This window comes from Miniopterus natalensis, chromosome 12 (assembly GCF_054644295.1).
Source record: "Miniopterus natalensis isolate mMinNat1 chromosome 12, mMinNat1.hap1, whole genome shotgun sequence".
NCBI classification, from domain to species: domain Eukaryota; kingdom Metazoa; phylum Chordata; class Mammalia; order Chiroptera; family Miniopteridae; genus Miniopterus; species Miniopterus natalensis.
This window is the reverse complement of record NC_142092.1, coordinates 67,289,408-67,313,815: the sequence shown is the minus strand read 5'-3', so window position 1 is coordinate 67,313,815 and position 24,408 is coordinate 67,289,408. Positions and strand designations below refer to the sequence as shown.

Here is a 24,408-nt window from a genome sequence, read left to right as displayed (position 1 = left end):
GTAGTATTAATAATAAAATCAAGTCCATACTGTGTGCCAGACACTGAGCAATAGGATATATATTATCTCATTTAAACCTCACAGTAGCCTTAGGAGATAAATACTATTATTAAGCCCTTTTTATAGATGAGAAACATGAGGCTAAAAGAAGTTATCACTCATCTTCCCCAAAGTTATACAGCCTGTATGTGCACAGCTGGGACTCAAGTCTAGATCTGACCAACTTCAAAGTTCATGTTTTGATCACCGATTATGCTAAGTTATCATTAAGACCACATGTCACTAGCTCATCACATGACCTTAGACCAGGGGTGGGGAACATTTTTTTCTGCCAAGGGCCATTTAGATATTTCTAACATCATTCACAGGCCATATAAAAATATCAACTTAAAAATTAGCTATGAAAAAAGCTCCTAGATTTACTGAATTTCGAGTCCCACCAGTGGTTGCCGTGGCAGGGCCAGACCAAATGATTTCTTGGGCTGTATATGGCCCTTGAGCCAGACATCCCCCACCCCTGCCTTAGACAAATCATTTCATTTCTGCATATTAAATATAGCAAATTCTCCTTCGAGGCCTGTGTCCCATACCTCTCCTCTTGAGGAGTCCTTACTCGGAGATGAAGATGACGAATGAGGTGCAGCCACCAAAGAATTAGCACCAATGGCTGCGGCTGGAGGAAGCTCTCGCTCCTCATTCCCTGGGCGGCGGTTCCAGCTGGGGTCACTCATAGGTCTCCGGACAGAAGATACTATATCAGAGCTCCTGCTGCGAACTAATCTCTCAGGGTAAGAATGCCTTTGCTTGAATGCCTCCATTTCCGCTGGAGTTAAAACGTGGGAACCAAAGTATGGCAGCCTGGCCTCATTTCCTCCCACAGCTCCTTCCAGGATCGGGGGGTCTGGTGGTGGATGTGACGGCCTGGCATAGTGCACCTTTGGCCTTACCGCAGAAGAAGCTCCTGGAACACAGGAAAAAAGTTTGCAACTGAGGCACAACTGATCCAACCAAGGCACTATTAACAAAGGGTTTTGGCTGCATTCTTTGGTCTGTGATGAGACAAGAGTCAAAAAGCTCACTTCATCATTTCACAATATATACAAATACTGAATCATTACGTTGTACCCTTGAAACTAATATAATGCTATATGTGGATTATATCTCAATTTTTAAAAAGCTCATCTGACTAATTTACCTTCATGTGAAGACAGCGGATCAAACATGGCGAGCAGAGACTCTGACTGAGAAGGGGGAGAGGCCAGATGGTGGGCGCCTAAAATAGAGAGGCAAATGGTGAGACCATGTTAGAACTCAGGACTTAATGAGCGTTTAAACCAGTGAAAATAGTTCTGCACTTTTCCAGTTTTGAAACTTTTTTCATCAATTAGAACTTGAGGGGGATATCAAGGGGGGAAAAATCTAATAAAGATCAAATTCTGATTACTCCAAATTCATATTATGTTTTTTCCTACATATATGGATTTTAATTACATTTAAGTGGTCTATCATCCACATTCCTGTTAGTTCTAATGGCCAAATTGTATCATAGTTAACACAAAGAGCCAGAAGATGTAAATCTTCAAAATTTTCAGAATGTCAAAACTTCCCTGAACCTCAGCTTCCATCCATAAAAAGAGGGGCAACACTACCTACAGGAGTATAAATAAAAAGTTGGAAGACTTAAAATTCTAATACTGTTCTTGGCAAATGACAATTTATAAAAGAACTCATATTAAAATACTACTACATTACAGTGTGAAACAACTCAAACTTCAGAAGTGCACTCTTTTAAGCTACGGAGTAAAAGACAACTCCTCTAAGCATATGTCTAAAAAATCAAAATCAGAAATCTATTAATATTTACCATATTAGAAATTAAAACTGAAAAGAAATATATACGTATTTATATATTAATCCATTTAAATATACCCATTAAATGGTAATACAAATAACCCTTTATAAGGAAAAATAACTATATTTTCCAAAATAAAAAATAACAAGAAGAGTGACACTGTTTTACGTTTTTACAAATTCCTTTACTATATGGCTAAATAGAACACAGCTGGATTCTTGTATCTGCTTCTGTTATGAATCGGTTGCAATATGTTGTTTTGGTTAAAGAATATAAAGAAAAACTGGCTTCACATATGTAGATGGAAAGGAGATGCTATTTTAATAGCCTTTTCAGCAATTGTGGATATTCCCCTTTGATACTATACCAAATCCTGACACACAGTTTTTTAAAGGTTAGCTACAATGTGGAATCTGAAACCAAATCAATGAACTTTCTGTACTCTGTTAGTTAAAATTAATTGGTCTATCTTGCACTTTAAGTGGATCTTTTACCCATGCATGATTTTGTAACATCATGCGTTGATCACCTCAATTGGATATGCAAATCTTCTAAATGTTGACACATTTCAACATATGAAATTGAAAAATTAGATTCTTATTATCACCACCAATCTCACCAGAAAAGTGTTTGAAGAGTGGGAAACTGTTAAGCTCATAAAGGTGGATACAAATTTCCAATGTTATAGTTTTTATCTGAAAACTTGACTGTTACCATTGGCAACAATCTACACTGTCAGTTCTCCTGGAAGTGACAGGCTCATTCTGTTAATTTTCAAGAAGTGTCTGCCAAATACCCAAGTATGAAGAATGACAGTTTGTGTGTCAGTCATTCTTTCAAGTAAAAATAGTGTTTCATGAAAAACAAACAAACAAGAAAGAAAACAGGTAGTTGAGTAAACAACTCAAACAATCATGTAAGTGCTTTTCCTTGAGACATTTTGTATCTCAGAATGCACTAGATATGCATTAGGGGTACTTCCTATTTCTTCACACAGAATATTAAAAAGATGTGTAACTCAAGGACTGAGATGTAACTAAATACGTTTTACCGCAGACACTCGAAATGTTTTCTTTCTTTTTAACTGAGAGAGAACGCAATGACTGCAAGCACAGCCTGTGCCACTGCTCTGCTTTGTGCTAAAGGCCTCAGCAAATCTACCCACCTTTGCTTGTGCAAGTGTCAACACAGTGAAAATGACAATAACCTTTTATTATTGTGAAAATAGTTGATCTCATACTCCCCACCCCCTAAAGGGTCTGAAGGAACCTCAGTGGTCCATGAAGACTACAGTTTGAAAGTTGCAAGTTTAGGACAGTTCTCAACTGGGCTATTCTGCCCCCCAAGGGATCATCTGGCAATGTCTGGAGACATTTTTGGTTGTCATAACTGCAGGGGATGGAGGGAGGTGGCGTACTCTTGGTAGAGGCCAGAGATGGTGCTAAATATCCTACAATGCACAGGACAAGCCCCACAACAAAGAATTACCTGATCCCAAATGTCAACAGTACTAAGGCTGAGAAACCTTGGTTTAGAACAAAAATGTAAAAAAAAAAAGTTGCCTCAAAACCCAGTACCCAATATATAAAACCACTGCTAGCAGTTTGGTCTTTCTTTTCAGTGCTTTCGCGATGGTAGGTTTTTTAACGTTTTATTATTTTATACATAAAATTGCTTAAAATACAACTTCCAAGCGATATGATGTAGGTATTTCTCCCAAGTTATTTCACATTCTTTAAAGCATTTAAAAATAACTGCATAAATTCTAATAAGTGGTTATATCAAAATTCATTGAGCCATTCTGATGAAGAATATCTTTGTGCATAAGACTTTCTCCTTACATGGAACTATTTTCTTATGACTGATTCCTAAAGTAGACTAATGACCAAATCTGGTATGTGAGCTTTTAATGCCTTATATAAAATATATTGCCAAATTATGCCCCAAAGTGCTATAACAACTGATATTATCACCAGCAATGTGTAAGACTGCCAGTTTCACCATGAATGTGACTGGTTTAAAAAGTCGGTCTCATTTCTCCTTCTCACCATGAGTTACTTCATCCATGTCTGGACTAGTGACAGAATCTTTACCGCCAAAGTCAGAGCTGCACTCAGATCTCAGGTCTTCAATCTTATTGGGAATATCCTCTGAGGTTGCACTTATGCCTTAAAAAAAGAAAGCAAAAAATAAACAGCAAGAAGAACAAAATAACCACACAAAAAGTATAGGAGATTTGGAGAAATGTAAATATTCTCAAAATTTTTGTGGACCAGTTCTATACATGTGAGTTGTTTAAATACATCTGCCTGGATATGTGCAATGTAACCAGAATTATCATGTGATATCTAAATACAGTAGCAGACCTACCAAGAACAGATACAGTTATAGAGGGAACATATACAGTTTGCTAATTACTTCAATAGGCTCTATAAAAGCCACACATTAAATTCTCACACATTTAAGGGCCCGTAGAAATAGTTTCATTTCCTGGAAATTACTCAGCTCTTAAATAAAACATATCTCTTTGCTATCAACTTTATAAATGAGGAGGTGGAAACACACCTTGAAATCCTTATTCCTTAAAACAAGACAGACATACCCGACACAACACTGAGGCCTGGTGTGCTGGGGCGGGAACTGACCTCCCTGACATCCGTATCATCAGATGTGCTACCCAGTCCCGAACAGCTCTCCAGTTCCTGCAGACGCTCCTCTTGCTTTAGATCTGGGGCCTCTAAACAGAAGATGTGAAGTGTCACGTTAGTGATTCTGTTAGCATGCCACAGTTTCAGCTTGTGACCCAGGCAACAAAAGCTACCAGGGCATGAATGAAATCAGTGTAAATAGATTTCTAAGTCTGGGCCAGTTAGCAAAGTTAATTAGATCAAGTGTTAAAGTCAAGGTTGTGATTTTCATCCCCAATCTAGGCCAGTGAGTTATGCAAGATAAAAACTGCTTCCGGGTCACTAATCTCAGAGAATGTGCTCTTGGTTAGCAAGTAAACTCAACAAGAGAATATGGAATAACCTAGCATTAAGTCAACCACTTTCTAAAAAACAGCTCCTATGGATGCTCAAAAGATAGTGAGCTAATCCTACTGTCTTATGTAAAGGTCAGCATGTCTGAATGTGTTAACATTACACGTATCAGGATCACTTCATTATTCTTGAGCCAAGCAGATCAGGCAGAATGTAAGTCAGATATAGTTATTTCTATTTGCATTCTGGTAGCTGATATTTAGTTGAAGGCAAATATTTAGCTTCATAATCAGAAAAAAAAGTAGAAATGTAATACATAAAAAACAAAGTACAAAACACTTTACATACATTTATAATAATCCTGAACAAAATAATTCTCAGTACTCCAGAGTCTCAATTTTGCTGCATTTCAAAAATACACTGTATATCTTTTAAAGGGTCAAGTTCTCCCCATGTAAATCTAAACATGCTTACAAGGCATCCAACCACTCAGGGTTCCTATTTTGTGAGGAGTTAGTCGGAGACACTGGACTCAATGTCCCACAAAGAACCCTGATGAGTTACTAACAGTTGTTTCCAAAAGAACTGAACACAGAGTCAGAAAGCACCTGCCATCTTAGCCTATGCCATCCAACACTGCATTTTTTTCTTGATGAACAGAAAATGCCCTACATGAATTTTCCATTTGAAATTCTTAGCAATATGATTGCCTCACACTTGTCAAATGTATATATCAAATGCGTATCTGACAAAATGTCCATAATACAAAAATTAGAATACCTTACATTTAAAATGTCTGTGCAAATCAAAATGCAAATAATGACAGCATACTAACCTGAGTCACTTGGCAAAACCTCTACACTCCAAGCTTCGCTTGTTGTCTCTGATATGGTAGAACCAGTGCAGGGGTCAAGAAGCACTGACCCTGACCCTGGCAGGCACAGTAAACTGCCTAACATGTTCTCTGCTGCTGCACCTGTATAACCAGTGGGGAGCAAAGGGTTAACAAAGATCCTGATGGAAAGAGCGGTGATAATGGAGAAAAGCCCAACACCAACCCTAACAAAACCTCTCTATTCTATCCACAAGAAAGAAGCCAACGTAAGAGTGATTTCAATTAACACCACCAATAAAAACCCAAACTTCCCACTGTGGTCACCACGTCACAAGCTCTTTTTCGTCCATTGCCTCCTGTTCACCCTGGACTCTCCGCAGAGAAAACATGTTGTTAGGTGAAGTCATTTCAACTAGCTTTCACCTTGGTTTTTCAGCAAATTTTATGTGTGTACTCTTAATAACTCTCTCAAATTTATAGTCCTACAAGAATTAAAAACACTCAAACAGAGACATTTAACCACGTAAAGTTATACTGGCCGAAATTTGTTCTCTTCTGGCACATTAGCCACATATTGAAAGCAATAAAATATATTTGCAGAAAAACACACATCGCCTCTGTAGCACTCGTTTAACTGCAAATACAGCTTATTGCTCAAATGGAACTTACTGCCAGAACAAATACTAAATATTTTAGCATCTGGAACAAAGTAATGCAAAAACCAATTAAGAAATCTATTTACACTACTTAAAAATACATACAGGATTAAACATTACTGTACACCTGTATTAAAAATACTTAAGTTCAGAATCCCCCACTACCTTTGGTTAAACCTAACATAAGAACAATTCTATTCCAGAGCCTGAAAAAACTTTTGGAAAAAGGTTACTGGTAAAAGTTACCTTTTAAAGATATGTCATGACATGATTACAAATATAACATCTGGAACCTGCCTAAGCATAATGGGGGGAGGGGATAAAGGGTAGTGGGTGGGAGAAAGAGATGAAACAACTGGATACATGTATATGTAACTGTTGAAACTGAGTGATGAGTACACAGAGTTCATTATACTCTCTCCTGTATTTGTTGGAAATGTTCCATGATTTCAAAAGAAAATGAAGCCCGGCCAGCATGGCTCAGCCGTTGAGCATCGACCTATGATCCAGGAGATCGAGGTTCGATTCCCAGTCAGGGGACATGCCCAGGTTTCAGGCTTGATTCCCAGTGGGGGGGCGTGCAGGAGGCAGCCGATCAATGACTCTCTCTCATCACTGATGTTTCTCTCCCTTTCCCTTCCTTTCTCTGAAGTCAATAAAGATTTATTTTTTAAAAAAAGAAAGAAAAAGATGACGGTGGTTATAAGACTGTATCAATCTTTCAGAACTCCCAGAACAGTATCCTAAGAAGGGTGAATTTTAATGTTTATAAATTGTACATCAAGAAACTTGATATAAGAAAAAGAAAAAACTGGTTACTTTTTGGAACTGAATTCATCCTTCCAGAAGTAAATTCAATTTTTAGAGACTCTCAGTATCATATTATTCCAAAAGATGGTATGGCTATAATCTGTCAGAATTTCCATCTTAAGGTAAGGTGTTTAGTCTCTAAAGAACGTCCTAATCATAGACTAAGAACATATATCATGCCTACGAACAAGACAGGATGAGAAGCTAATTCAAAAGACTATAGTTTTTCTTTTTTGGGGGTTGGGTGTAGAGTTAATGTTGACAGGAAAAACACACCTATATTTAAATAAAGAAAAAATACATGAATGCCTTGCTATGTGCAGCTGTCTCAGTTTCCCAGTTAGTGCTAACATCCACACCGTGTCTGTCAGAGCACTGAAGTTCTCTCCCATGACGGGTGGCGGATGTGAATAACGAAACAGCAATCTTCCAGAGACATTAAATAGCAGTTACCTGCAATTTCTTGCAAACGATCTTCATCAATGTTAGGGTCAAAATCACTTCCCAAGACATCTGTACTCCAGGTCTCACTCACTGTTTCTGATATATCCCTATCATCTGTCAATCCCATCATGTCACGGATTTCAAACTTCCTCAGCTTATCATCAAGATTATCTTGTGTTGTGGCTATCAAAAACAAAATTAAGCACTTAAAAAATGGTAGCACAGCTATGATTTCTTAATCAAATTTGAAGAACATACTTTATCATTAACACTGGGCACATAGTACCAAAACACTGAATTATTCCCCCATGGATGTAGATTTCTCTCTCTGAACTGAGCTCAGTATATGCACTCCCACTTCTGGTACATTAGCTGGGACCATCGATGCCACTGTGTTCCTCACTCAGAACTGCCACAGCACCCTTATGATACTTCTAATCACTTGTGTACCATTCTCCCCCTATCCCAGGTTCCTTGAGCCCTGACATTTTACCTTTGTATGCCTTAAATTTTTATGTTACAGATTTCAAGCAATTCATTTTAATTATTCTATGTAATTTAAGTCTAAACAATTCACTTGCCAACTAAACACATCTTTAAGAACTGAAGGAACTATGAATAAATGCAAGTTTAATAGTCATTATATAATCATCTTAAATTTATTCTTACTGAACTTGGCCAACTTACACAGACGCACACTGTTTATCTTGCAACCAGGTAAGTTCTTTGCCACTCGAGCAACGGTGTCCCACTTCACCTTACCTTGCTCATGCTCCAGGAGCTGTAGAGCATCAGCTCCATTATTGCCCGAAGGTCCTGCTCCCAGTTCTGATACAGACTCTCCTTCCAGGTCTAGAGAGGACACTGAATTGGAGCGATTTGAAGGACCTAGAGAAATATTTCTACTGTGAGTGACCTTAAACACTCATCAGGCCATTTTTCATGCCTTGATATGAGACTAAAGACTAATCAAAGTGCTTTTAATACTACATTTATACCTTAAAAATATATATGCCCTTTAGGCCAGCAATTCTGCTTCTAGAGAATTATCCTACGGAACAATTAAAAATGGATCTAAGGTTGCTTGTTTTAGGGGTTCTTACAAGTAGAAAGCGGAAGCAATTTACATTTTTAATCACAGAAGAATGTTTAAATAAATTATGGAAAAAAAACAGCCATGAAACACCATGTTATCTAAGAATGTTAAATTATCAAAGGAAATGTTATTGTTATGTTGTTAAAAAAAGGTTACAAAACAGAATAAACCTAATTTTGCTACAAATAAACCAAAATGTTAACTATTATTAATGGAATGGTGAGATTATAGATGATTCAGTTTCTTTTCAGCATTTTCTAGACTGAATATGTTACTTATGTTTTGAAAAATTAGAGGAAAGAAAAAGTTACAACATTTAATGTTTATTTTAAAATAGTAATCTTGCCCTGACTGGTGTGGCTAAGTGGTTAGAGTGCTGGCTCGAACACCAAAGGGTCATGGGTTCGATTCCAGTCAAAGGCACGTATCTGGGTTACAGGTTCAATCCCTGGCCCCGGAAGCGGTGCATGTGGGAGGCAACCAATCGATGTGTCTCTCTCTGCCTCCCTACCTCCCTTCCACTCTCTCTAAAAATCAATGGAAAAAATATCCTCAGGTGAGGATTTAAAAACTAAATAAAATGTTAGTAAACTTGAACCTTTTCATTAAAAAAGTTGGTCCTAGCCCTGGCCAATGTTGTGCAGTGGTTAGAGCATCACCCTGCATACTGAAGGGTCGTGGGTTTGCTTCCCAGGTCAAGGGCACATACCTCAGTTGCAGGTTTGCTCCTCGCCCCCGTCAGGGAGCGTGCGGGAGGCAACCAGTTGATGTGTCTCTCACACTGATCTCTCCCGGTCTCTCCCCCTACATCCCTCCCTTCTACTCTCTCTCTTAAAAAAAAAAAGCAATGGAAAAAATATCCTTAGGTGAGGATTAACAACAACAACAAAAGTTGGTCGTAGTATATGGAATGACAGTCTCACTTCATAATCCTGCCTTTAAATTTCTTTTTTATCCCTATTTCCGTTGTATCTTTCTGCTTCATAAAAGGTGTGAGTGTGTGAATATACAGAGCATTAAAAGTACACACAACGTCCTGAAATACTAGTGAGTTCATTTTTTTCCATTTAGACATGCATCATATCCCTCTAAAGGAGCTCTATATGCTTTGGTATATATCAACGTTAGAAAAACAAAACTTGGAATTATTCAAGTCTCAGTGAAGACTCGTATCTTCTCCATCTTCTCCATTATATATGACCAAAGGTCTCTTGAAATCTTTTTCTAACATTTTTTTTTTCTTGTAATCTTAATTTTATTCAACAAACAATCTTACAGCCAACTGTTCAAGATCATTAGAGGAAAACTTCATTAGTCTCCTCAGTCAGGGGCACAGATGGTATAATTATAATTTATAAGGCTCCTTTAAAGAACACAAAACAAAATATAACTTGAATCATACAACTCCTTGAATGAAGTAACCCTTCACCTTCAGATATTCCTTCCAGATTATCACTGCAGAGGGAAAAGCGCAAGGTTTTATCAGGTTTACCGTGGAGTTTGTTTTCATCGACAGGGACATCTCCTTGCCCTCCATCCGAAAGTTGCATGTTTAGGACCTACAAAATAAAATGTCATTGGTTTGTCACAACTGAAAAAAACCCACAGCAAATACATATTTAAGTTCTTTTCCACCTTAAATTATCATTTTTAACTAAAAACCAATCTACAAGGTTCTGATCAAGCTTTAAGTACCCCTAGAAGAAAAGTAAGTATCAGTGATAACTGAACAAATGCCCTTCCATCACCCCACCAGTGCCAGGGCTTGAAGAGGAAATCGGACATTGAATGAGCAATGGTCAGGACTGTAAGAATCAGAAGGCTTTAGAGCAGCAGGCCAGTCCTTCTAGCTCTGCCATATGCCAACTGTGTAATCTTGGATAAGTTATTTAAACCTCCGTTTCTTCATCTATAAAACGATGATAACAGTGTGTATGCCATGGAGTTGTGGTGGATTAAATAAAAAGATGTGCATAAGGCATTTGGCATAGTTAAATGACATTAAATTTGCACTACATTTTTTTCAAAGGTTAATAAACTAAGTTAACATGGAAAAAACATATAAACAAATTATCTTGTAGGCAGAGAATTTAATCAGTCTAGTTTCAGCCTCCACTCAATCCCCACATAGACGGCCACAAGAGTCTACACCAGAAGCTGATGTGTGACTTCATAGCTACCTCTAGCTTAGAGCTGATGGCCTTTTTATAATGTTTTCTATTTGTTAGGTGATTTCCAAATAACATAATTACTTCTCACTCCCCATAAGCCTCATGACTCAGCTTTGCACATGTACCTCCAACTTAATAAAGAATTGAATGCTTGTTGGAAGTAAAACAGCATGCTTTTTAAAAATTTTTAAATTTATCTTTATTGTTGAGAGTATTACAGGTGTCCCATTTTTCCCCCCAATTGACCCCCTCCACTTCGCTCCCACCCCCTCCCCAGGCCTTCACCCCGTTATTAACTGTGTCCATGGGTTACGCATATATGTATATAACTTCTTTGGTTAATCTCTTCCCACCTTCCATCCCCCTTCCCTCTTTCCTCTGAAAAATGATCATCTGTTGCATGAGTCAATGTCTCTGGATCTATTTAGTTCGTCAGATTCTTTTGTTCATTAGCTTCTTCTTAAAGAAGACCCTTCAACTTTTCCTGCAGTGCTGGTGTGGTGGTGATGAACTCCTTTAGCTTTTTCTTATCTGTGAAGCTCTTTATCTGACATTCAATTCTAAATAGCTTTGCTGGGTAGAGCAATCTTGGTTGTAGTTCCATGTTTTTCATCACTCTGAATATTTCTTGCCACTCCCTTCTGGCCTGCAAAGTTTCTGTTGAGAAATCAGCTGACAGTCGTATGGGTGCTCCCTTGTAGGTAACTAACTGCTTTTCTCTTGCTGCTTTTAAGATTCTCTGTCTTTAACCTTTCGCATTTTAATTATGATGTGTCTTGCTGTGGGCCTCTTTGGATTCCTCTTGCTTGGGACCCTCTGTGCTTCCTGGACTTGTAAGTTGATTTCTTTCCCAGGTAGGGGAAGTTTTCTGTAATTATTTTTTCAAATAGGTTTTCAATTTCTTGGTCTCTTTCTTCCCCTTCTGGCAGCCCAATATGAATGTTGGGCCTCTTGAAGTTGTCCCAGAGGCTTCTTATATTATTTTCATATTTCTGGATTTTTTTCTTTCTGATCTTCTGGTTGGGTGTTGTTTCCTCATGTTTCAAATTGCTGATTTGATTCTCAGCGTCCTCTACTCTACTGTTGATTCCCTGTAAATTATTCATTTCAGTTCGTGTAGCCTTCATTTCAAATTGGAACTTTACTATGTTATTGATTTTCTCAGTTATTTTCCTAATAGTCTGCTTAAACATCCTTATAAACAAAATTCTGAACTCTGTATCTGTTAGCTTGCTTGGATCTGTTTCATTTAGTTCCTCTTCTAGAGATTTCTTCTGTTTTTTCCTTTGTGACATGTTTCTTTGCCTCCACATTTTGGCTGCTTTCAGGTGTTTGTTACTATGTATTAGGTAGAGCTGCTATGTTTCCTGGAATTTGAGAGGGGCTTTGTGTAGTAGGTGTCCTGTAGGGTCCAGTGGCTCAGCCTCCCCAGTCACCTGAGCTGGGCCTTCTAGGTGCTCCCCTGTGTGGGCTGTGTGCACTGTCCTGTTGTAGTTGAGCCTTGGTTGCTGTTGGCGTCACTGGGAGGAACTGACCCCCAGGCCAATCAGCTGTGAGGACTGGCTGCAACTACAGCCAAAGGGCTGCTGTGCTGGAGACACCCCTATGGAGCAAGATTTACTTCAGTGGAGCTTTGGTGTTCACCAAGTGTACCCCTTGGGTGTGTCACTCGTGGATGTGGTAGGGTTGTAATCCAGCGTGATCGAGTCTGACCACCAGGTGCACTGTCTCTGGGGCCTCCCGGGAGGTGCAAAGTCAGCCTCTGCCAGTGCCTTGCCCAGGGCCACCCAGCATGAGCTACACAGCAAACTGTAGTTGGCTGCTACTTGTGCTGGGCTTGGCGCTGTCCAGGAGAAGCCAGGCTATGAGTCAATGCAGCTGCCGCTAGTGTCAGGCCTGGGGCCACTTATCAAGCTGTATGGGGCCCACTGCTGCCTGTTTGAGAGATTTTAGGAAAGTCCTAAGCATGAGGCTTGAGAGGCCACTTGCATAGAAAAGCCACTGGAGCCCAGCCGGGCATGGCTCAGCGGTTGAGCGTCGACCTGGGATCCAGGCGATCAGGGTTCGATTCCCTGGTCGGGGCACATGCCCGGTTGCAGGCTTGATCGATGACTCTCTCATCATTGATGTTTCTCTCTCTCCCTCTCCTTTCCTCTCTCCGAAATCAATAAAGATATATTTAAAAAAAAAAAAAAAGCCACTGGAAATGGCCTGGATGAGCTGCAGGTGGGGAGGGGCGGGGCCTCCAGGAATCACGGGGCAGGACCAAAGGTGTGAGTCAGGTGCTGGTGATTCAAATATGGCGCCTGCCTGCCGCTGTGTGGGGGGAGGACTTGCCAAAGGAGCCATGGCCTCTACCAGCCCTTCTGCCTGGGAGGAAGCCGCCCTCCAGCTCTCGCCCAGATTTCAGGCAGGTTAGTTCCTCCCCGAGTGTCCTGGGTCCCTTCAGGCTGCTGCCCGGCGTTGGGCTCAGAGGGAGCGCGTCCGAGTGAGTCCGTGCGCGGGCCCTTTAAGAGGAGCTGCTGGGGCTCCCGCAGCCTCCGAAACCCTCAGCCACAGTCCCCGCTGGTTTCACAGCCCGGAGTTGTGGGGACATCTCTTCCGAGCCCTGGGCTGGGGGCCTGCTTGGGGCTGGGACCCCTCGCTCCTCTAAAAACCCCCACCGCTGAGATGTCCCTCCCGGATTTAACCCTCGGCACCAGGTGTGGGCCCGGGGCCTCGTCTCCGTGATTCAGCCCGGATCCACCCATGTCTCCGCCCCTCCTCCTGGTCTCGGTGCTGCTTCAGCTCCCTGGTTGTGGGGCTTCTGTTCAGCCGGATCTCAGGAGGCTCTGAGTGATGGTGGTTCTGTATTTTAGTTGTAATTTTGATGTGGTTGCGGGAGGCGGCGGGTACAGCTGTTACCTACGCCGCCAGCTTGTTTCTCCCTAAACAGCATGTTTTAAACACATCTGAAACTTGAACTCACAACCACTGGGTTACTGGGCTGATTCTGGGATATGAAAGAATAGTATCCTTACTTAAAAAGAAAAAAAACAAAACAAAATCAAACACAAAAAAAAACCCTCTAGGTGCTGTTTTGGCCCTGCACTTAAATGAGTAAATTAAAGGTGTTTTTAATGGCTCTATATATTTACTCCTGTAATGGTATTAAAAAGTTATTTAAAAATAGATTTTTTTTTCTATTTGTTTGAAACCAAATGAAGATATAAAAATTTCACATTCTGAATTTTTAAGACAACTCAGACCTTTAAACACATAGTAAGTGATGTGCAATGAATCTTCAGGTGCAGATCACTAAATCTAAAGGTGCAGAGAGTGGTATGAATTAATGAAAACAAAGGGATCATTTCCCTGCACAGGAATACAGACTGATGTCTTCAAGGCTGCCACTGAGCTGGGGGTTGGGGACAGGAAATATGGTACAGTAAATGCCAGAGCTTGCTGACATTCAGCTGTTTTTTTCCCTCATTAAGCATTCCCCTGGTAGTTTAAGTTTTTATTACATTCCGGAGTTGCTAAAAAGTTGACTCTGACAGTTTTTGCCAGCTCATTTTTGTGTGTGTGTGTGCGTGTAGAGGGACAGAGTTTGGAAGTTTGCCAGTCCTCTTTCCTATAAGTGATGTCACAGTCCCAAACAGAGCCAATAACCATCATCCCTTTATCAACCCTGTATCTGGTCCCTTACTCCCAGGCCAGAATGAGGTTTTCTTGAATACTAAGCAGTCTCTGTTGAATGTAAGATGCTGCTTCTTTTTCAGGAGGTCACAATGTATAAAGAGGGGCTCCTACCTTTACAGAGCCAAGATTTCTTCTTTCCTTTTGCCCCATCCCAAGCTTTTGTTTCCAAACATCTTAAAAGTGATTCCCATACCCCCGATCCCATTTCTTCAAAATAACTTACATTTTCAGTTTGCTTTTAACAGTTACCGCTTTCTAACTGGGCAAAGTAAAGAAAGTATTTCTAAAGAATGTCTGGCTCTTTAAAGCAGGAATACAACTGGCATATCATTAGAAAGGAAACATAAAACACTTCCTACAAGTCACTGGAAAAGTCTCTTCAATTTCCATGCCACAATTTCCTGGATTCCTGTCTCTTCTACTATGAGGAGAATTCCTTTGGGTGTGGCCCTCGTCACCAACTACAGTGCCATAGATGTATAATGTGAAGGGCCTCCAGAACCATGCACAGAAGTTTAGCATTTGATGGTGCATCAATGGTAGGCCCACTGACAATAATGAAAAATATCCACTTAATGCATAATGATTTATAGAAGCAAGTGACCATTAATTAGAAGAACAGAATCTAAATTTCTAAACAGTGGTGGCTATAAGTTAAATGTAACAATACATCCATACCTCATTTTCTGACATCATCCCTGGAGTAAGTTGAGGACCTGTCCCTAAGGAAATGACCAACACTTCTTCTGGCTGCACCTCCTGGATGGTTTCTTGAGATGATCCTTCATGGTCCATGTGTAAGTCCATTAGCACATTGGTGCGGCTTCTACTTCGAGTTGCTAATAAAAAAATTTAAATAGGACAATTTAGAAAAAAAGATAAAATGAAGAAAGTGGCACACTAAATACAAAAATGTATTTTCAATTAATGTAGAACATTTGCGCATGCGTAAAAAAAAAAAAGTGGTGAGAATATGAATAAGAAAAAACACACAATATCTCCCCAGTTGCTCTAATGATGAAAATACAGATTCTCCTTCAAAACTGATTATCAGAAACAACGATCCATGTTCACCTGACAGGGAGTGACACACAGATGACCACACTTGCAGAACAGCAAACACGTCCCCATCAGTTTAAGACTTGGGATGACAAGAAAAGCATTACCTTGCCTCTTATCTGTTTAAGACGCCTAACTATTTCTCCTATAAAGGGATTTAACTGCCACAGGTCTCCCATACCCATAACTCAAAAGCATTAAAAAATTTCATATAGGCATCTGATAGCCATATAAAGTAATATACATTAATTATTAATTAGGCAACTATTGACAAAACCAGAATCAGTTTTTGAAAAAACATTGCTTTTCCTGAAATGTATTAACCTCTTTCCAAAAACAGGAGAGATTTCCCTATGTTTGAATAAAGTTTCCTTTCTGCTTACTGGAAACATCCTAAATTAATACAGGATCTAATTAGTTGGGGGTGTTTTTCCCTACCTAATATTTTTTTCTAAAATAATCCATCCTACAGACTTTACAAGAACTTCTGAAAGATTTAGATAGTTGGTAATAAGTTCTCTATGAGTTTTAGTCTTCTGTGATGTTTCCATTTTCTTTCAGAGGTCAATAAAATTCAATACAACCATAATACTAACTAGAAATTCTATTTCGGTGCAAAATAATAAAAAGTACAGACATAAAGCAAAACACTTTGAGTGAAAGCTGACCTACTTAAAGACAGAAATATAAAAAACCATCTTCTCTCCACAATGCTGTAGATCTGCTCATTAATCACTCTTACTTTCAAAGTTCAGGGCACACACCAACTTTCAAAAGTCAGGTTCAACTCACTATCTTCTACTGAAATGTGAACTTAAATTCAGCTTCATGAACTACATGAATCTTAAGTAACAAACTTCATAATTTATAAAAATGCAAGTAATCAAAATTCATGTAACAATTTACATAAAGCAAAAGCAACATGCACATGGAGCACACTTTTATAAACTATTTCTTAAATAAAAGTTACACAAGAAGAGGAAGAACAGCCTATTACCCACCAAATGGGGTTACTAGAGTAATATGAGCAGTGAGATTGGTGGCTGAGGAATCCCAGGCAGTGATGGCTGCTAACTGTTGTCCTGGGTTGCGAAAGCATTAAACAGAAAGAAAATCAACCCTCTGAATAATGGACACATTCTTTCAAAATATGAAATAAATTCAATGACCAGGTCACATGACTATACAAAATACTACTGAGCAAACATGTGAAATTTACTTTCCATCATACCCATAGTAATGGTACTTCTGGATGATAGGAAGTGAAAGAAATAATCTAGAGCAGTGAATATGGAGAAAAAGTCCCTAATTTGCCAAAAATCATTTATTTCTTCCTGGTAAAAAAGTGCAAATAGCCTATAATATTAGATATCACTGAGCCCTGGCCAGGTAACTCAGTTGGCTAGAGCGTCGTCCTGACGCACCAAGTTTGGGGCTTCGATCCATCAGGGTACATGCAGGAAGCAACCAATGATGCATAAATAAGTGGAACAATGAATCAATGCTTCTCTCTCTCTAATAAATAAAGAAAAATAATTTTTCAAAAAGGAACAGTACCTAAAAAAATCATCTGAGTGTCAACCTTTATTTTTTTGTCTATTTTTAATTCTGAAAATTGACGTTTTAGGATGATGAAAGCCAGACTTGAAGAACATGACACCATGTCTCTGTTGATGACATTATTCCATATTATGTTAAATGCAAGGTACATTTATTTTAAGAAATGTATAGTTCTTACCCCATCAGCTAAAATACATTAACTATTCATGCTCACTATCGCTGAGCTCCTCATTATCATTAAAAAACTGGCAGTAAACTACTCTGCTCACTTAGCCTAAACACTCTTTCTCTGTCTTATTTATCTTGGGTAACTCCCTTCCTCCTTCAGGAGGAAGTGCAGGCTTCACCTCTCCCAGGGCACCTTCCTCAGGTGTCCCGGTAATCCTCTATGCTTATCTCCATCAAAGACAGTACCCTGAAGGGCACTGGTCTCTTCCTTTTTTCCCCAACTACTCGGCAGGCAGCTCACTTAGAGTCAGGACATGTCCTAGGTCTTTATATCCCCAGTGTCTAACACAGTGCCCTACCTGCAGGACACTGATTATAATACCTACTCTTTTAGTGTGGATTTTTTGCATAGATTAAATAAAACAACATTTATAAAGTGCTTACCCAGTGTCTGGTACACAGTATATGCTCAATTAATTCTTTGGTGCATAACTATAGATAATAGATGTTTACTAAGTGAATAAAACTTAAGCCTAATTCCTAAATAAATGAATAAATGACCAAATAAAATGGAACTTTGTTTTATTTTATTAAAAAACAAAAGCAAAGATATCTTAGCTCAGCTGATAGAAGACTGATTATTAATAACAATAATGGAAAAATAGTACCTATGAAGTTTCAACTTTATTGATAGAAACTTCTAATACTATTTTATTATTCAGAACTTTGTAGAAAGGACAGAGCTATGTAATTCAAATAATGACTACTTGTAACAACTGACACTTTCAAAATTTTCCAAGAAAGGACACTAAAATACAAAGTATACCATAGGTGACATGATTTCAATTAATTATGAAAAGTATGTCTAGACAAAGCGAAAGCCTACTGCTAAACCTTAATTAATCTAGTGCAATTGTAAAAAACTGAATTACTATCAGTAAACATGGAGAAAGATGTTGCCAAATTATTTAACACTGTATTTCAAAACACTGAGCAAGAACAAAGGCTAACAAAGAAATATTAAATTTAAGGCAAAGCCCCAATATGAGAAAGTCTCTTTACCTATAGGCAATCGATTTTTTTTATTTGCTGGAGTGGTTGCTGGAGACAGCTGAGGAGTATTGTAGGGAGTCATTTCCAAACTGCTGCTTTTCCCTTGCTTTGCCTGGGGTAAATTTGCCAATAAATTGTCAAGAGCCATTCTGTCTTCTCTCAGTTGGTCTCCAGACATCACACTCTTCATAAAATTCACCTGGCAAAAATAAAAGGACATTAGCTAGTGAAATCAATTTTTCAAACAATATATATTTCTCACACAATGTACTCATCTATGATTCTGCCCATGCTCAGATAAATGACTTCTGAGAAAATCCTATTAAAGAATAAAGCCATTACCAGAGTAATAAGCTGACTGTAGGTTATATAAACCACAGTTCTGCTCAATCCTTCCAGAAGATTAACAGAGGACATTGGAGGGGTCTCCACTGCACGGCCCCCAATCACAACATCAAGGAAAGCAGCAACACAGCTCTGTGAAAATAGGAAAAGATCACACTGAAATATCTCCCCTTTAAAATAAAGGAACAAAATTTCTGATTAAGGCAGACAAGCATACAAAAAGTTTTTCTTCTGAAAAATTATATTAAACCTAACATTTAAAAAAATTAAACTCTCTATAATTGATACGGAATGATCTCAAAGATACTCTGGTACATGAAGCAAACATGATACAGAACAGTGCACACTATCCTACCATTTGTGAAAAGGGAGGGATGAGTAATTGGGAAAATATATGTAGGAATTTGCTAGTATACATATAGACCTCTTGAAGTGTACATAAGAGACATAATATCAAGAACCTTTTGGGAAGGAAATAAAGGCTAGAGATCAGAGCTGGAAGGGAAATTTCACTGTATAACTTTGAATTTTAAAATAGGTTGAATGTATATATGATTAATGTAAATATGACTAATTAAAATTTTATTTAATTAAACTAACTGAACAATGGCGTAAGCACTAACTTATGAAATACACTTAATAGCTCCTTGGTTCTCATTACAATGGCAGCTCCTCAACACTTCTATACGTGAGAATTAGTCATCTTTAGTGACATTTTCCTTTAAATGCTGCTGATCCAGCATTATGCACTGTAGCTAAACCAAGAGTCACTGAAAGAATATTTAATTTATACATCTACCTAAGAACAAGAGTTAAGTAAGGGAAAAGTTAGGTTCGATAATACTTTGGAAAAATTTTCTATAAACAGTATTTCACAGGGCACAGTATTCACTCTTACTTTGTCAAATTTTCCAAGGCTTCCCTTTGTCCGGGGATCTCCCTCTTCAGAGCCAGTCATTGCTAACTGCTGCAAAAGGCGGCCAACCTGCAACCGAAAGCAGTGATAGGGAGAGACGGGCTATAGACACAAAGTCCTCTCTCTCTGACAGCACTTCCATTCTATTCTAAAAATCTGATTCTTAATAATATTCATAACACCTGACCATACATACAAAATAGGGTCCCAATGTGTATCTTGTCAACATCAGGTTTTACTACATTTAGAAGTTTACAGAATAAGTAGAAAACTTTGCTTTAATTTCTCTTTAACATATTATATTGACATTAAGAAATAAAAATATAACACCTGTTTCTGATATTGTACTTTTCATGTGCTCAGAAATTTTAAAATTAATTTGTTAAAGCTGACTCAAACTATTTCAAATTACTGTTAAGTATTTTACCCTACATAGTTCACAAAGTACTCAAGGTAGATTTTTTTCTCTCTAAATTTAAAAGCAAACAATTTCTACAAAACATGCTGTTTGGAAAATAAACACTAATTCACAGAGTAAGTTCCTAACTGCTAAAAGCGAACTGTAAATCCACTCTCTTTAAAGACACTTTGCTAAAAGTTAACATCATATAGCATCATCATCTTACAATGCCCCATCTATTACTCATTTTGAAAATACGTGATTCCATCTCTGTTAGAATGACAAAAATAAAAACTACAACTATATTATCATAAGAATAAATTTAGTATTTCACAGATAAAAAAATGTTAATTTTATTTCAGGGATTTGTATATAGTTAATTGCTCAATACCCTGATATTGCTCAATACCCTGATAGAACTGATCGTGAAAAAAAAGTTACCATTTTTTTGAAAAACTCATCCAAAAATAGATTCTATTCCAAATAAACTCAGTCTCTCTTCTCCATAGTATTTCTGGGTGATAAGATATGATTAAAAGATTCCCTTAAGAAATAATAATATGACTTCAGTACTTCAGATAATCACAGGAAAAAGTGCTAATACAGGTTCAAAAGTCCTCTTTCTTAGTTTTATATTTCAAAATTTAGAGATTTTTGGAAAGGCTGGTTAGTACATATATATAACATGATCAGTATTTAGGGTGGCATCCTATAATCAAACACGTTAACATTTCTACAGCAAAACATGAGCACTCATTAGCACTAAAAGGAATAACCACAGTTAGAAACAGCCTCATGTTAGTTCGGGCTAGGTTTCGCTACCAAATGAAGTATAAGACTCAGTTTTCAGTCATTCTGGATTTTGAAATCCTGGGAAGAGGATGGTGGGCTTGCTCTAGAAAATCTAATCAACTATACATTCATGTGTGTAAGAACTAACACAAAATGTTTTATGGCAAGAATATTTTTAAGTCCCAATATGACTGCTTTTATGTCTTAAGAAGCAAATATTAGGACAGTCTAAGGAAAAAGAATGGTAAGAATCTATAAATACTGTCATATTTTCTGTTCCCACCCCCGCTGCCTAAGATTTTAAACCGAATGCCACATTAATAATAATAGCAAAAGCATACCTGCATCAGATTGAACCTTGCCACCTCATTAATAGGAGCATCAGAAATTATTCCATACTGTTCTGGATTGACAACTGCAGGACAAATGAAGCAGGCCAACAGGAGATCAGTACACATTGCCCTGACCTCCCCGACTTCCAGTCTATCTACACAGGAGAGGGTTTTGTACATCTGTGACACGATCCACCTCAGACTATGTGGAAAGCAGTATGTGTTCTGTTTGAGGTAACCAATGAATTTGTTCACCAAAGCCACTAGTTTGGCCTCATTGGAATCCACCATCTCTTGAACCTTTTGCTTGAATCTATCTGAGCCTTTCTCTCCAAAGAGTTTTTCCTGTTGAGATGGGGAGAACCTCTCAATTAGTTTATTTGGATCTGTTTCCAGATGATCTTCATCTTCCACAAGCAGTTGCATGATTGGCTCGTGTAAAGTAGCTGTGAGGAAAAGTTTGGCAGAAAACAGTCCTTCAGAAAAAAGTTTAAATAAGATGCTAAAGGCACAAGTTCCTCTCCTCAAAAGTCGCCTGGGGTTGTCACTTTCTTTAAGTTCAAATTCAATCAAGTATCTCAAAACCTGAAGGAGGTAGCTTTCATCTTCTTGCATAATGCAGTTGCCATAGAGGGAGGTAAAAACTGTGTAAATAACACTTTGTGTGTTCTCCTGATTAAGTTTCTCTCCAGCAACCAGAGAGGAGGCAATAAGACGAGGATTTTCCCTTAATCGGCTCAAGAATTCTCCATAAGCAGTCTCCTGAAATCCCAATTGCTTATATCCATCAACAAACTGTGTATCTTCCAAAATCTTGGCATGTTGGCAACATTCAGCAGGGGAAGCTTCAGCACTAAAAAATGAGCGAACAAGCAAAATAATAAAATTAACAACAATAATAATATAACACATATACTGTATGAAACATGGAATGTGAGTTGATTCCAGTCCCAGCAATGAGATCACTCTGAATTGCTAAAAACTTTCACACCATCAGCACCTGAATGTGGAAAGAAGAAAAGTAAAAACAAAAACAAATTCCTCATATTAAATCAGGTTCAATGAAAAGTACCAAGAAGTAACCATTATTCTGATTTCTTTCATCAAAGATTAGTCCTGCCTCATTTTAAATTTCACATAAATGGAATCATACAGAGTATGTACTCTTCTGTGTCTGGCTTCTTTTCTCAACATTATACCTCAGTACTACTATTCTTAGAGTTAAAAACTTCTTGGAACAGAACATGAGATATTAAAACAGTGAAAAACCAGGTTTTTAAAACTGGTAGATACACAATAGCAAAACATGGAAATATACATATTAAATTATGTTAGGGGAAAAGTAGAACTCTCTACAACAATAAAATGGTGTATATGTACAAAGATATAAATTAAATTGGTATGTATAAAATATTAATGCTTAGGTTATAACACTCTGTAACAGTGTTAAGTGATTTAATAAACAAAATAAGCAAAGACTCACCTTAATGTCGATGTAAACTATCTTAAACCAAGCACTTTGTTGGAAATTGATTCATTTATTTACAGTGAGCACAGAACCATAGTGGTTTATAAAATTTAAGACCTCAAAATTTTTTCTTTACCTGGTTATGATAAGCCGATCCAAATTAATTCTCTGTTGCTTAGCAATCCATGCTGTACGATATAACTTTTCAGCTGTCTTAAGTACATCTGCATTGAGCCTCTGAATGAGCTGTTTCTCAGAGTTTACATATAAGCGTTCCTGCTTGAGGTGATGGGCCAGAGTATGAATATCTAACTTCACCATCTTCAAATGTGGAAAGGTACAAAGGCTGATCACTAAGAGTAAGAACACAGATTTTAAAATGTTATGTTACTGAAATTGTTTTCCAAATCAAATGGGATAGAATACATTAAGAATTAAGCTACATGCCCTGGCCAGTGTGGTTCAGTAGGTTGGGAATCCTCCAGAATTGCCAGTTGATTCCAAGTCAGGGCACATGCCCAGGTTGTGGGCTGGATCCCCAGCAGGGGGAGCGCAGGAGGCAGGTGATCAATGTTTCTCTCTTCCTCTTTCCCTCTCCCTTCCTCTCTCTCTAAAAATCAATTTAAAAAATCTTAAAAAAGAAAAAAAGAATTAAGCTACATTTAGCAGCACGGTTAACTCTAATTTTAAAATAATCTCTATACACTTTTATTACAGAAGCATTATGGGTTCAGTATAGAAAAATTGGTAAATACATATAAGAAAAAAGAAAAGCTCCTAACAGGCCAATGCTCAGAGATAACCACTGCAAAAATCTTGTGTATTCCTTCAAGTGCAGTGTCTATTACTAACACTGGAGTTTTCGTGACTGCTCTTTCACACTGCAATCAATCACCATATTCTGTTGGCTCTGTTTTCAAAATACATCTCAAACATGACTACTTCTCACCACCTCCACCACCATCTCTCACCTTAAGTTCTATAACCACCACTTCCTAACTGATCTCCCTCCTTCCTTTCTTACTAGTCTGTTCTCTCCACAGCATGGCGTGTCCGTTAACCTTCAGTCAGATCACTGTTCCCTGACTAGAAATCCTCCAAAGCCTCAGCATTTGCTGATCCCTCTGTCTGAAAGGCTCATTCCTCCAGATAGCTTTGCAAGGTTACTTCATCAGTCTTTACTTCATGCAGGCCTCTCTGCTCAATGTCTCTTTAAGAAGGGCTTCTCAGATAACTCTATAACTCTTCCTAAAATGAAAATATCATTTCCTATTCCTTCTTCTGGCTTTTTTTTAAAGCATTTGCCCCTATCTAGAATTATATCACAGATACCTACTTGTATGTTCATCATGCTTAGAGTATGGCTCCCCCCCACCCCACTAAAAGGTAAGGGCCACCAGGGCCAAGGCTTGTCCATTTTGTTCACTCACAGTAGTAATTTCAGGGCTGAGGAGGGCCTGGTTCACAGCAGGAGTTGAATAAACACTTGCCAAAGGAATGAATGATATCACACACTTCTTGTTTCTCTAGTAGCTACATAAACTGATTAAAATAGCACACATATTTTAAAGCATTATTTAAGCTATGCCCTTAAACCTAGAATGCCTGCCAGACCACAAATGTTTTATATCAACAATAGAAGTGCCTGTGGCCCAGAGAGTAGAATACAACGCTGTGTCCAGACAGCAGGCAGTCATTAAGTTAGAAAAATATTTCTCATTAAGAATTAAACACTATGGCCCGGCTGGGCATGGCTCAGCGGTTGAGCCTCGACCTGGGATCCAGGCGA

At 38.3% G+C, this 24,408-nt stretch overlaps 1 protein-coding gene across 5 annotated transcripts in view; it reads right to left on the bottom strand.

The window, feature by feature from the left end:
* The window catches only part of GAPVD1 (GTPase activating protein and VPS9 domains 1), a 56,581-nt gene that overhangs the window by 15,756 nt on the left and 16,417 nt on the right, over positions 1–24,408 (bottom strand). For 2 of the 5 annotated variants that reach the window (XM_016210966.2, XM_016210968.2), the window contains exons 2-15: positions 22,756–22,972; positions 21,161–22,004; positions 19,610–19,696; positions 18,709–18,843; positions 18,376–18,565; positions 15,205–15,365; positions 10,104–10,233; positions 8,341–8,466; positions 7,588–7,761; positions 5,669–5,809; positions 4,455–4,589; positions 3,901–4,020; positions 1,196–1,273; positions 591–961 (exon numbers count right to left, since the gene is read on the bottom strand). In XM_016210966.2, coding sequence (XP_016066452.2) covers positions 591–961; positions 1,196–1,273; positions 3,901–4,020; positions 4,455–4,589; positions 5,669–5,809; positions 7,588–7,761; positions 8,341–8,466; positions 10,104–10,233; positions 15,205–15,365; positions 18,376–18,565; positions 18,709–18,843; positions 19,610–19,696; positions 21,161–22,004; positions 22,756–22,940 — 2,877 coding nt within the window. In that variant the 5' untranslated portion in view covers positions 22,941–22,972. Of the gene's footprint in view, positions 1–590; positions 962–1,195; positions 1,274–3,900; positions 4,021–4,454; positions 4,590–5,668; positions 5,810–7,587; positions 7,762–8,340; positions 8,467–10,103; positions 10,234–15,204; positions 15,366–16,586; positions 16,668–18,375; positions 18,566–18,708; positions 18,844–19,609; positions 19,697–21,160; positions 22,005–22,755; positions 22,973–24,408 lie in introns of all 5 variants that reach the window. The other 3 variants (XM_016210967.2, XM_087822911.1, XM_087822912.1) reach the window with 2 other exon arrangements.